Source organism: Sinocyclocheilus rhinocerous, unplaced genomic scaffold (genome assembly GCF_001515625.1).
Source record: "Sinocyclocheilus rhinocerous isolate Xijiao unplaced genomic scaffold, SAMN03320098_v1.1 scaffold950, whole genome shotgun sequence".
In the NCBI taxonomy this organism is placed as follows: domain Eukaryota; kingdom Metazoa; phylum Chordata; class Actinopteri; order Cypriniformes; family Cyprinidae; genus Sinocyclocheilus; species Sinocyclocheilus rhinocerous.
Genome location: NW_015637169.1, coordinates 60,499 through 73,953, shown reverse-complemented (window position 1 = coordinate 73,953; position 13,455 = coordinate 60,499). Strand labels below are relative to the sequence as shown.

General features: G+C 36.1%; 1 protein-coding gene across 6 annotated transcripts; it reads right to left on the bottom strand.

The window, feature by feature from the left end:
• Positions 1-2,015: 2,015 nt before the first annotated feature.
• On the bottom strand, positions 2,016-7,504 carry LOC107748782 (nuclear body protein SP140-like protein). 6 transcript variants are annotated; one of them, XM_016563730.1, is made up of 15 exons: positions 7,232-7,504; positions 6,213-6,430; positions 5,847-5,954; positions 5,541-5,674; positions 5,309-5,356; positions 5,165-5,215; positions 4,982-5,012; positions 4,722-4,871; positions 3,944-4,077; positions 3,387-3,455; positions 3,186-3,304; positions 3,005-3,104; positions 2,831-2,878; positions 2,602-2,736; positions 2,016-2,452 (listed from the first exon to the last, which is right to left on the bottom strand). In XM_016563730.1, exons 1-15 carry the CDS (start codon positions 7,300-7,302, stop codon positions 2,372-2,374), a joined length of 1,497 nt encoding a protein of 498 aa, XP_016419216.1. In that variant the 5' UTR covers positions 7,303-7,504; the 3' UTR covers positions 2,016-2,371. The 6 variants fall into 6 exon arrangements, with proteins under 6 accessions (XP_016419216.1, XP_016419217.1, XP_016419214.1 ...); XM_016563731.1 differs by having other exon boundaries at positions 3,186-3,301; positions 7,232-7,503; XM_016563728.1 differs by having other exon boundaries at positions 3,005-3,107; positions 7,232-7,502.
• Positions 7,505-13,455: the final 5,951 nt, after the last annotated feature.

The following is a 13,455-nucleotide window of genomic DNA, read 5'->3' as shown; positions in this document are numbered from 1 at the left end:
AACCACACCTTTCAGTAGACCTGCCTTCCTAATGCCCACCTGATCACTTGCTATTACAAAAGTCTTTATATTTAAAAAAAGTTATTTGAAAATGAAATGAAATTTCATTTAAAGTTAAAACAAACAGTCTTTACATTTTAACATAAAATAACAGTTTGTTATAAAAAGAAAAAAGAAAATTCAAATATAGCTGGAAGCAGAGACAGACAGGACCAGGCATGAAATGTGTGGCAAGCATATTGTGAAATAGTGATCTAGCCATGCAGAAATCAAACCAACAACTTTTGGAAAAGGTGATCAATCAGTGAATGGTGTGATGATGAGCCAGATATACCATAAATGGTGAACTTTAGACGTTTGTGATGTGAATAACTGAATTGGGTTTATGAATCTCATGACAGTTTAAACTTTAACAACTCGGCATTTCATAAGTGACAGCCAGCTATAAAAAGAGCTAATGAACTCACTGTTTTCTTCGCCATTTACAGTTTGCTATCTTCATTCTTGTCATATTTTGATGAAATATTTATTTTAATATTTTATGCTCACCTGGACTGTTTTTAAATCTGGATATTTTGTTCTTGTTGGAATGTGATCCTCTTTCCTTACCAATTGGCTACTTCTGCTCCTTATGCATCATCTAGATATTTAGGATTAATGCATTTCAAGAGAATGCCTGTTAGAAAATACCTGTAATACAGTAGACGGATATGAATCGGAAAGTTGCTTTCTGGACTGTCCTCATGAATGTACTCACCTTGCAATGACCACAACTGTTTTTCTAGTGACCTCACGCTTTCCCACACAGGTAAATAGGCACACACACTAATCTCCTTTATTTCTTTTAGTGCTCAACCTAACAACCTTTCAGAAGATCAACTGTTCCAACAGATTATTTTAGAGTGGAACAATCACTCCTTCAGTGTTGTGTGTCATTCGGAAATGAATATGCCTTTTCAATTCCAAGTTAATTCATTTGAACTGAGGTGTAAATGCAGATGCAATTCTCATCTGTAAGTAAGGAAGAATTCAAATGAATTGGATTTCAAATAAATTAATGCAACTGTAATTTAGAAAAGCAAATTTTGATGCAAGTTTTGAATGTTGGAGTGCCAAAGCCTTGGAATTTTTTTTTAAAAACACCTGAAATGTGAAGGTTTAAAGGTCTTAGACTGAGTGAATGATCGAACAAACAATTAGATATACATACAGACAGACGGATAGACAGATTGTAAAAAAAGCACCGTCCTTCGGATGAGACGTTAAACCGAGGTCCTGATTCTCTGTGGTCATTAAAAATCCCATGTCACTTCTCATAAAGAGTAGGGGTGTAACCGCGGTGTCCTGGCCAAATTTCCCCCACTGGCCCTTATCAATCATGGCCTCCTAATAATCCCCATCCACTGAATTAGCTCTATGACTCTCTCTTCTCTCCACCTGTAGCTGGTGTGTGGGGAGCGCACTGGCGCCGTTGTACTGTGGCTGCCGTCGCAGACCCCCCCACATGATTGTAAAGCACTTTGGGTGTACAGAAATACACAAGAAAGCGCTATATAAAAATGCCCCATTCATTCATTCATTCATTCATTCATTCATTCATTCATAATCACCTTAACCCTTCAAACCATTGTCCTGGCACACACTCTTTATTCATGATGAGTCAATTACACAAAATTTACACTACAAAAAAAGTATCAACAATATATTAAAAACAAACAAACACTAATAGTAATTATTTAATAATAATGAATTTCCAAATGTAAAATCAAACAATCAAAATACTCTCCAAATTACTGCACACATTTTTTTATACAAAGGTAGCAGTTTAAGTTTAAATAAAAGAAGAAAAAAACAGTAGAACAATAAATGTAAAAAAAAAAAAATAAAAAAAAAATGTTCAGTTAGATTACGATCTTCGATGTGAAATGTGTAATTTTTGATGTTGAAATGCCTTCTATCTCAGCTTAGAAGAGACATTTATTGATAGTGTCCATAGCTGGCTCTGCTGTGCTTTTAAAACAGCATTGTGTTTCTTTGGCCATATACACACTGCAGCTAAAGTTGCTTGTCAGTTCACCTTTTAGTGCTTAATCGTGTTCTAAGTCATTTACAGGAGTGACAACTGTGTTATACAACCAAATTAACTCCTGAAAATTCAGGTAGTGACAACTGCATTTACAAAAATTCCACAATTGTTCAATTCCGAATTGAACAATTAGTTGTTAATGATGTATTTAAACACACACCAGAGTTGTGCCTTTCTTCAGTATGCTTAATAGCCATCGCTTATAATATGTGGACATAGCAACACTTCAAGAGTGCACTCTGCGAAACAGTACTGACATATTGACAAACAACCCACAGCATGATGTTATAGGAGCTTAAAGATGGTTTCAAACTCCCTCTTGAATACTTCCTTCAGCCTTGAGGTCATTATACTCACGTCACTGCCCTACAGAGAAGAGAGAGAGAGAGAGAGAGAGAGAGAGAGAGAGGGAGGAAACAAATGTAGAACTTCGTATATAAAAATAGGATGGCAAATGTAAAAGGTGAAGACTCTTGTCATTGGTAAGCATTGTATAAGGTTAAAATGAAACTCACTTCACTGGAAGTGCAACAGTTGTTGAAAATCAGTTCAATATCTGTGACAAATTCCTGTACTGTTTGATAATCATTATTCTCCAACTTCAGCTTCATTCTGCCCAGACCAAAAATGTTCTGACTGAATCCTGGAACCTGAACACCAGCAGTTCAGATGTCACATACTGTACATATACACCACATATAAGAGCTGTAAGAGCCAAACGAAACTACTAAATATGAGATTTACATTGGTCTTGCTCTCATGTAGCAGGTGTAACAGCAGGTACTGGCAGTGCTAGAAGACAATCAAACAGACAGTAAAGTGTTAAAGAATTTTTTTTGTCTATAAAATGAAAGAAATGTTGTTTTGGACCCAACTGAATTCCACTGTATGGACTAAAAAGTTTTACATAAACATCACCAGTGTGTACTGAGATACTGGACTGCTCAAAACATCCTGTAGGGTCTTTTGATTGGAACCTTCCATCTTCTTCATCACACAAAAAGTGCAGCTCCACTGGCTTCTGTACACACAAAACACACAGTATTACACAGTCACATGTTTAGTCTGTCTAATCCAGCATGATTTCTTTCTCTCTCACCCAGGTGAGTCTTCATGTACAGCTGGTAGGTGACAGAGTGAATGAAAAGCTCGTGGACACTCGTCACAACACAAAAGATCTTCCTCAGAGTCACACACGTAACACATGTCATCATTCTGCTGGGACAAGAGTTGACAGAGGATGTTTAGTTGTCATGTTGATGTTCTGACGTGGCTGTAATTGTAAGTGATGGTGTCTTACTAGGTCCTGATCCAGGTCTTCACAGAGCTTACAATCGCAGGTTATCATATGCAGTTCCAAAACTCTTTTCTGAAAAGTATGTGAGAATGAAGTGTCAAATTATTTAAAAGAGTTTAAAATGTGAATATCCTTGGTTTTTCATTTGGTCAATACAAAGGGGTTGCTGTATCTTCCGAGGTACATTCATATTTCTAAAATGAACAACTAATATTTCTCTGGCACGCGTAAGTTGATGAATCTATGCCTACACATAAAAAAGCCCTGCCTATGTGCTGCCCCGGTGTGGTTTGTGTCAAGACATTCGTTAGTCTGGTTGTTTGATGAGAAAGAGATTAAATGTAGTTGCAATAATCGCTTTAGAATGCGTACAACTATAGTACCAGATGACTATTATTCTGTTGCACAGAACTGAACTGATGACGGCATGGTTTGATCTTTGTCTGACTAATCAGTGGAAAGGTGCGTTTAAATATTAAATATATTTTTCAATTTTCTACTCCTGAATGTAAAACTGAAAATTCAAGGTGAAATCTTGTTTAAAAAAATATATATTTTACCATTATAAGTTTCCCCAGAGGTATCCCATTGGATAAAATGTCTTTTCTCCATGTTCCATCTGGCATGTTTAGTCTGATGAAATCCTCAGGTGTCAGCCAGAAGTCTTTTGTTCTTATGCATCTCCCACAACGCCCTGGAATAACAACACTGAGGCTCTGTACCATAGTTTAAGAAACTCTTAGAGCTATGAATTAGTCCAAAATGTATTTGGGCACTTACATCAGACTTAAAAATGTCTAAATGTCATTGCAGTAGATACAAAATATCAAACCAAGTGAGACTTGCAATTAAATGCCACCAGAGCTTCTCTGTATGTCACTTTTGCTCAGGGACTTTTGGTGATTGGTGTTTTTGGTGATTTTTTTGTGCAAATACTCTATGAAATCAGTTCTTCTCAAATTCACACAGTTATCCAGAGTAACCACTGATGGAGTTCATCATATTACCATGTTCTATTGAACAAATTTACCAGTTCAATAAACGTTTTTTTTTTTAATCTGCAAAATATATCTATTGTTTTGCCAATTAAATTTAAACAAACCTCATTTTTGTGACACATTTTGCTTAAAATATGCGTGTGCTAACTTTCTCAAGAATAAATAACACTTTTTGAGTGATGTTTGAAGTTTGATATTTTGTATTTTCAATGACATCCAGGCATTTTTATGTGTGTCTAAAGTGTTCAAATATTTTTTGGAGCTACTGTAGCTATAAATGTAAAACATAACTGACCAACACACAATATTACTTATTTTTAAAATATACCCACTCACATACCTGTGGCAAAGCGACATTTGTGTAGGATGCCAGAGCCAGAACCACAGGTAACAGATAGAATTAGATCTTCAAACATGGTCATGTCAATGATATCTTTATCATCCTCATCAACAACGTCACCATTGTCATCATTGTTCCTGCTGTTTGATTCTACAACAAATTCACAAACACTGAGGAAACAGAAAATAAAGAATACAGAAATAGAAAACTGTTGGTATTAATGAGCATATTGTCTGGTTATGGGTCACTGTTATACTGACCGGAGCAGGAGGGGAAAAGCTGTCTCTGACACTGAAAATAAAGAGATGCAGACATGTCAGTGATGGGGAACATGGGAAAAGCTCTCACAACCCTGTTTATCTTAGATTCTGTGCCCTAAACATCTGGACTGGATTTGTTATTTATTTATTTTTTAATGTAAAGTCATCATATCAGGATCTAACCTTTCTATTTCTGAGTCTGTCAGCAACAGGTGAGGAGTCAGGAGAATCAATCTGTGCAACAGACAGAGATTTCACAATTTTTTTTATTTTATAAAATATGTTTTGTGATAATTTTGTGTTTTTTGGTAACAAAAACAGTCAAACCTGTTTATTCTGAATCCGGCTTTTCTTAAAGAATGACAGAATTCCAGCCTATGGATGGAAGATGTACAAACATGTTATTGTTTTACTTGAATTAACACTCAAATATTTAGATTGACTAATAATTGAATCATAAAATCAGATTCTGTTAAATGCAAACATTGTGCATTTTAGCCATTATTGATTGCTAGTTAAAATTCCATTGATTGTGTATTATTTAAACCATTTTATGCACCTCTATGAGTTTCTGGAGTGGAAAAATATCACAAAAGATGCTGGTCTTCCATTTTTTGTTTCTCCCTTTTCCTCCAAACCTCTCAAACTCGTTGGGCTTGAACCACTGGTCTTCACTTAAGATGCACTTCTCCACTGAAGACAAATAAATATTTATCTGAAATAATACTGGATTTGCTTTTGGACTTGTTTTAGAGGAAGTGTTTTGAACATGTCTAGATGCTCCAGAATTATGTTTTCTAGAATTCTTCAACAAGCGACTCTTCATGTTACATTAAACATTATTGCAATCCTTAATTGTTTGCACCTTTACTGTCATTATATTTCTCCACATGCAGGATACCGTCTTTATCTCCACATGTGACAGGAAGTTCAGTTTTGTTTCCAAATGTTTGTATCAAATACTGGCTGGAGTCTGAAACAAATATCACAATGTCAGATATCACACAGACTTGTTCTATTAAACAAATTTACCAGTTCTATTAAACAATTTTTTATCTGAACAATATATCCATTGCTTTGTCATTTAAATTTAAACAAACCTGCTTTTGGGCATCGACGGAGCTTCAAATTGAACACATTACATGCAGAGCAGTGTTAATAACTCTCTTTAGAATTCATCTAATTGTTTTGTATACTCTACTTTGGAAAGCTCACTTGGGGACTTTTGTACCTTCGGTTTGTCTCTTCTTGGGTGTACAGAGGGAAGACGGCCCTGTCTGTTTACAGTTACGTTTTCTCAGTTTCCTTTTTTTCCCTTGTTTTGCTTCAGCGCTGTCATTCTCACTCAGACTGTCAGATCCTGTGCTGCTCTCAGGATCAAATTCTGATTCAGATTCTGAGTCAGACGTTGTGTCTATGTCCGACTCTCCATCCATGTCCTGTGGTTTTCTGAAAAACAAGCAATATGGATTGATTATACGTGCTTCATAGAGGAAATTATCATTACTTTGCACTTTTAAACACTTTTGTTTAAACATAGCACTTTTGAACTTGCTTTCTGTTTACTGTATGTAATGATGAATAAAAACATGGTACAAAGATGAGCATGATATTAGAAATGAAACATGAACATGTCTATAAACAGTAGTTTACCGACAAAGGAAATGTTTATATTTAAGTGAAATAATCTCAATATAAGGGAAAATACAAAAATGGACTGACAGTCACTGTAAAAAGCACTGATTTTAACATTAAAATGTATAATACAACAAATGTACATATAAATAAATGTACATTTTAATAAAATATAAATGTATTATTTTAAAATATTAGTATTACATCATTTTACAGTAATGTTACATTTATCCCTTTTTAATCACTATACTGTATGTTGTACAGTAGATTAACTTTTTACAGTGCACATAAATGCTGTGATTGCAAAACTGACATCATATTCTTATTGTAGCTGCATGAAGCAAACTGGGTCCTTCACGCTGTTTTGTTTGCAAAAAAATAAAAATCCAAGTCATTTAAGAAATAGATAAACTCCATACATTATAATGGGATTGCAATCTCATGAATATCGAAAGCTTCTCTCATACTGAAACAAAACTGAAAGTTGCCTCCTGTACTGTTGTTTTAAAATCTGTGTGACAGATAGAAAAAAACTAATAGAAAAGAATAGAAACCACAGACCAGAAAATATTCACAACATCAAACTTGAATTTACTAATTAATTAATGTACTTACCTTGCTGTGTTCACGACTTGCAGTCTGTTTCCTCTCTCTACGCACAGATTATTACGTACATACAAAAACATGTTCCACCTAACCACACCTTTCAGCAGGTGTGGCTGCGTCACGGAGGAACTATTCCACTTGATTGTTTAAAAAACATTAAAAATAGAGAAACACCAACTTGCACATCATTCAGAATTTAATTTGGGAATGCTGTTTAAATTACAAGTAATTTTCTGAATTTGAATGACTTGTATTTGAGGAACTAGAAAACTAGAAACTAGAATGCCAGAACAACAGACTCTAGTAAAACTCCTCCCCTTCATTACACAAGAGAGCGCCTACAGGGGATCTACTGTATTTGCCTCAGATACACTGACACAGAAATGAAACTGAAATTTAAACTGAAATAAAACCATATAATTGTGGTTCGACTGACTTAATACAAATACAAACAATTATATTCACACTATCCTTTCAAACCAGCATTTCTCCACACATGATCAAATGTTCACTAATAAAAGCTTAAAAGTTTGGTGCATACAACTATTGAATATATTGCAATAGTTCTTATATTAATATCCTAAATAGAAATAATTAAAATAATCTGATCGAGATAAATCACAAGGATGAGTTTATATCACACACAAATACAAATAGCTTAGATAAAGTCTGAAATTTTAAAATACTAAAGAAAAAACATAAATATTAGTACCACTCAGAAATTCAGTAATAGGCACTGGTAAGACTTTTCAAAGGCAGATAGTTACTGTTCATCTATAAATATTCTTACTTTAATGAGAAGCAAAAACAAGATGTGGAAGTGACCAAAGGTCTTCAAAGAAATCATAACATTCATTAAAAAGAGAAATAACATGATATAGGGGAAAATAAAAGAGCTCACTAACTTCTAGCACTGGCATTAATTCTACTGGTTCTGTGATATTTTTACTGACAGTTTCAGCTAAAATCACAGATTCTCTCCTGTTTTGTGCCGAAACAGAAAGGATTAGATTAAAGCAATGCTTCATGTGTTAATGGAGGATATGTGGGCACAGTAATTGGGTAATTCATTCCTCGTTACATTTTGCACTGAGTTTGCACTGCATCAGAAGTGATTTTAAAACTTCTCAGCATGATAATTTACTGGATCATTGTAAGAAGCAATCGATAAAGCAAAAAAAAAAAAAAAATGAAAAAGTCAAAAATATTAAAGCTGATTCATTACCCACAAATTTCTGTCAATGTCGTTAGACAGATCTACAACATATGAATATGGTTTATATTTTATGGCTTATGGGCTTATAACTTGTGCATTGGTACTGTATATACAAAATACCTCTCTAATTGACAGTTGTCCAAATTCTAAAAGACACCCATTCTAAGAGAAAATAGTTCATATGTTCATAAAGATGTCAAATAAATTCAGACCTTACTGCGTACATACTTTTATGAGTTTCAGTATTTTAACTTGTTGAAGGCAATGTTGATGGTTTGTAATAGATGCTACTCTTCCGCTTCTTGACATTTATCATATATATATATATATAAAAAACTGGTGTAATATTCACTTTACTATTCACTTTTGCTTCAAAGTTTTAAAGCATTAGTTACCTGTGTCATTTTTATTCTTGGTTTGCCTGTTTACACTGGATATGTGGTCGGACAATGGCCTTGTGTTGTTACTCTGTTTTCCTTCAGATCACACTCTGGCTGTGTCTGCTTCATAACTGACTCAGCATTTATCTTCTTTAGGTCTATGAGGGGCAAATGTTATGTCACATTTAGTTCACTTGATTGATATAGAAAAAAATATATATTTTGAAAAATGTTACGAACAGTTGCCATTAATGAAAACAAATACTATAGAAGTCAATGGCTACTGGCAACTGTTTGGTTACCCACATTCTTCAAAATATCATCTTTTGTTTTCAGCAGAAGAAAGAAACTCATAAAGGCTTGGAACAACTTCAGTATGAGTATATAATGATGACAGAATTTTCAATCCCTTAAAGGAAACCCCATGTGTAATACAAACATTTTGTTGAATTTACTCACCTGACCACACCTATCATCTGTCATCTAAGTATATCTGCATTCCAGATGAGTCAACTTTACAACATTTACATAACAAAATACAAAAAGGTTACAGCACAAAAAGAACCTACACAAAAAATTACATAAAAAAGAAGATATATTTAAAACAACAGAATAATGAACGGCAAATGATTAAAATAACAAAATGCTGCAATGTATTTTGATTTAGGTCATAAAGGTGATTTGTGTAATTTTTTCTGTTAAATTTCTTTCATTTATCCCAGCTTAAAATGCAAAGACATCTATACATCAACCATTTGTATATTAACTTCCAAAAAAAGAGTACAAATATCTGGCTCATAGTGCTTATAAAGCTGTACTGTGTTTAATGCTGTGTGTTTGGGGGTAGGGCAGCCTTTTTTCTTTACAATGGACGGAGGAACAGGTCAGATAGGGTGGTCAGAACAAGTCAGGGCCTGGCAGGACATTCAGCACAATGCAGATTGTCGAACTCCATGCCGGAGACAATCTCCCAAATCATGCGCTGCACCAACACGCCAGGCACAATTAACTCTGCGTTCAGCAAGTGTCAGTTGTATGAGTCACACCCCTTCCAGGTGGCACCTAAATCACACACACACCACAGGCGCACGCACAGCCTAAGCTGGGACGTCACACATAAGTACTCATACCAAGACAAACATCCTCCAAATGGAGACAGGAACTAAAAATTGGAATTTACATTGATCAAGGCCTAGACGTGGGGAGTTTGCACCGTTTGGGGACAGATGGTAATTTGCATGAAAGACACTGGGAAAGGGCACACCTTCTAAAGTAAACAAAATATCTCTGAACTCTCTTCAAACTTCAATGTACTTCATTCCACATTTGATACTCTTGTATCAATTCAAGATATTCTTTGATTCATCTTTTTCAAAACAGGTCTACTATGTATTGCACCTGCTTCCAGCGTCTACAACTGTAGACATCCCATTTGAAAAGTCTTGGAGTTAAAATAGGATTGTCTCTTAGCCGAAGAATGTGGTTCGGGGTCAGTGCCTCAAGGTTGTTTGAATCGTCTAAGGGATTGGGTTACTGGACGATAATTCAAAATAGCCTCCACGTCGCAGAACACAGTAAGCAAGGATTTGTCATCCAATACTTGCTGCATCACCACTGAACAAAGCATCTTCTTGCACTAAGCACTCCCAGACTCCACCATGATGGGCTGCACAAAGTAGGTTGAAACTCCCCTTTATTTCAACCTGTGCAAGAGAGCTTCGAATTTTGCTTTGATTCAGTAATTTCAAAGCTCGTTGCAATTAACGATTACTAACAAAGTTAGTTCCATTATCTGACCTGCTTTCCTTGGCTTGGCCCCTGCGACAAATACATCTTTGAATTACATTTATGCAAGAATCAATGTCAAGACTATATGGCACTTCAAGATGGACTGCATGACATGTCAAGCAGGTAAAAATGATGCCATACCTTTTCACAATATTCTGTCCATTGACCAGAGAACATCCTTGCCAGAACCTCTCTCTTTATCTAAAACAAAATGTGATCCTCTTTTTTTTTTTTTTTTTTTTTTTTTTTACCTTTGGGTCATTATCTGCTGTTTGGATCATATCTACTGTTGTGGTCCCTGGCCACTAAGACTGAGGCTGAAGAAATAAATTCAGGGCCATTAATCAAAGCTTTAGACCTGATTCTTGATGTCTTGTGAGGCTGCATCAGCAGGGTTCTTCTTCAACCTGATGTGTCTCAATTGAGCTGCTGTTGAAAGGGACTGAATGAATGAGACTCTGTTTGCCACAAAGGTTTTAAATCTCTTTGCATTGCTGCCAATGTATTTCAAAACTGTTGTGCTGTCTGACCAAAAAGTGGTTTCCTTCAACTGAAGCTGTAGTTCGGTTTTCAGTATTGTCAAGACGAACAGCTAATACAGCAGCAGCAAGTTCTAGCCTAGGTGTTGTTTGCTTTAGAGGTGCTACCTTGGCCTTTGCCATGTTTGATAGTCGCAAGTAAGACACAGCACCAAAGCTAGCTTTGTATGGTGCAATTCTGCCAATGTTGGGTCTCCAAAATTTCTAGGAATGAAGCATAATTTTATATTAAAGACATTTAACATATGGTAAGTCATTAAACCATCTCAGCCAGGATTGAGACATGTCATCCCATCCTAACTTCAGTTTGCACAGTTCTTGCAAAATTTGCTTTGCAGGAAGAATGACTGGTGCCACAAAACCCAAGTTATCATAAAGAGAGCTAACACAGTATGCCTTGCCTTGTTGCTGAATGGGGTTTGATTTCGATGCTACAGGTGAATGTGTAACTTTTCACATTTCTAAGGGTTTCTTCACACCCTTAGCTCTATTTTCCTCATTCGCAGAAGAGAACATTTCTATTTCTTATCCACACAGCCCCAAAGATGTGTACAAGCATTCTATACTCAAGATTTTCACTGACATTTTCACTTGGTCACCAAAGAATCTGCAGAAAGTTGACATCCTCCGTTGCCACCATCACTTGGTGGAACATTGCTTCTATATCTGTCATAAAAGCAATTGGACCATAACGAAACCGAAGTAGTATACCTATGAGTGTATTGGTCAAATCTGGGCCTTGCAGTTCTTAATTCAAAGACGTTCCACCAAATATGGCTGCACAATCAAACACCTCACTTTTTACGGGGGTGATAGACTCCATGTTGTGGTATGTACCACACTTTTCCACTCACTGATTCCAGCTCATCCTGAGGTAAGATTTCTGCATATCCTCTTTCAAGTACAGCATTCATGAAGTCCTTGTGTTCATTATAGAATGATTGGTCTTTCTGAAACCTTTTCAAAAAGTGTTCTGCTCTTTGCTGGGCTACGGGCTTATTATTTGGCATACTCACTTTTGCATTACGAAATGGCAATTTCAAGTAGCAATGATCATCTTTTAGAGTGGCAGAAGATGAGACTATATCCATAAATTGCTTATCTTCTACAGACAGTTCAGTTTTTTTTTTTCATATTACTGCTCTGCAAAGTCAGTTATGCTGTCGAACTAGCTGCTTTTCCAGGTTACCAACAGCTATTCAATTGACTTCAGCTGTTGGTGTATCCTAACCATTACCATCCATATCAAGACTTAGTGGTCGACTAATGACCCACCCAAGGAGCATTTTTACAGCATATTTTCCTGTACCCTTGGTGTTAATTATTCTCCACAGCTCTAAGGCTTTTGGGGCATTCACCCCAATAAGTAATCCAATATTGCATCTATTTGGGTTAAATCCACATCCTTCAAGTACCTTTTTATGTCTTCCATTTTAGGAATGCTGTTTTTGGTGATTGGGACTGTTCTTTAAGAGTAAACGTCAGGTGAAGTCAGATAAGCATCTCCCTTCAGTGCAGATACTTTAAGTCCAAAGATTTTGCAACTAGAAACAGTTTTTTTCTGACCCATAGTTTTCAAAAGTATATCAATCTTTCATACAGGAGCATTCAATTCTCTCATCAGTAGCTCCGTGCAAAATGTTGTTGAGCTGCCTGGATCAAGAAAAACACAAGTCGGTATAGTCCTTTTTCCTCCTTTCAGTTTTACCCTCCCTGGAACTATAGCAAGTGCACAGTCCTTTGAACCAGCCCCAGTATGGTTTCCAGCATCCATTGAGACTAAGGCTGGCCACACACTAGACGATTTTAAAATCTTAATTGATTTTAAAACCATGGGAGACCACAGACATGAAGACAGTTTCAACCAATTTTTAGCCTTATAATCCTCTGAATGCGCACACTAGACGATTCTACCAGACCGTGAGACCACACACTTGTTGATTTGTATGAATGATTTCACAGTAGGCTTGTTTGAGATGAGCAAAATCTGCGCAAAACTGATCACCACGCGAGATGCATGCCAGTTAGAAAAGTGTCCAAGTTATGTCCGCCTTGCTCTGATGTCATGCTGACATGTGCCAAAAAACTCTCGAGACGGCGAGGTGGCTGTGACGGATTGCGCAGTCGAGCACAGTTGCTCTCCACCGACTGCGCTTATCAAAAGCATGATGGGAAACGACTGGCTGACGACACAGCTTATGCTCATTGGTTCAGACAACCGGGATGTTGTTCTCTAAAATGTTTTTATTTTTTAATCTGATTTCATGTGATTATGTATTTAAATTATGCCTTAATATTCCCAAATACTAC

Excerpts from the sequence above, each read along its gene's own strand:
- LOC107748782 (XM_016563728.1), bottom strand. The coding sequence starts at position 7,302 with ATGTTTTTGTATGTACGTAATAATCTGTGCGTAGAGAGAGGAAACAGA. Across the intron at positions 3,456-3,943 it reads CTCTGGGGAAACTTATAATG|AAAAGAGTTTTGGAACTGCA; the intron begins GTAAAATATATA and ends CATACTTTTCAG. Across the intron at positions 3,108-3,185 it reads GTACATGAAGACTCACCTGG|AAGCCAGTGGAGCTGCACTT; the intron begins GTGAGAGAGAAA and ends TTGTGTGTACAG.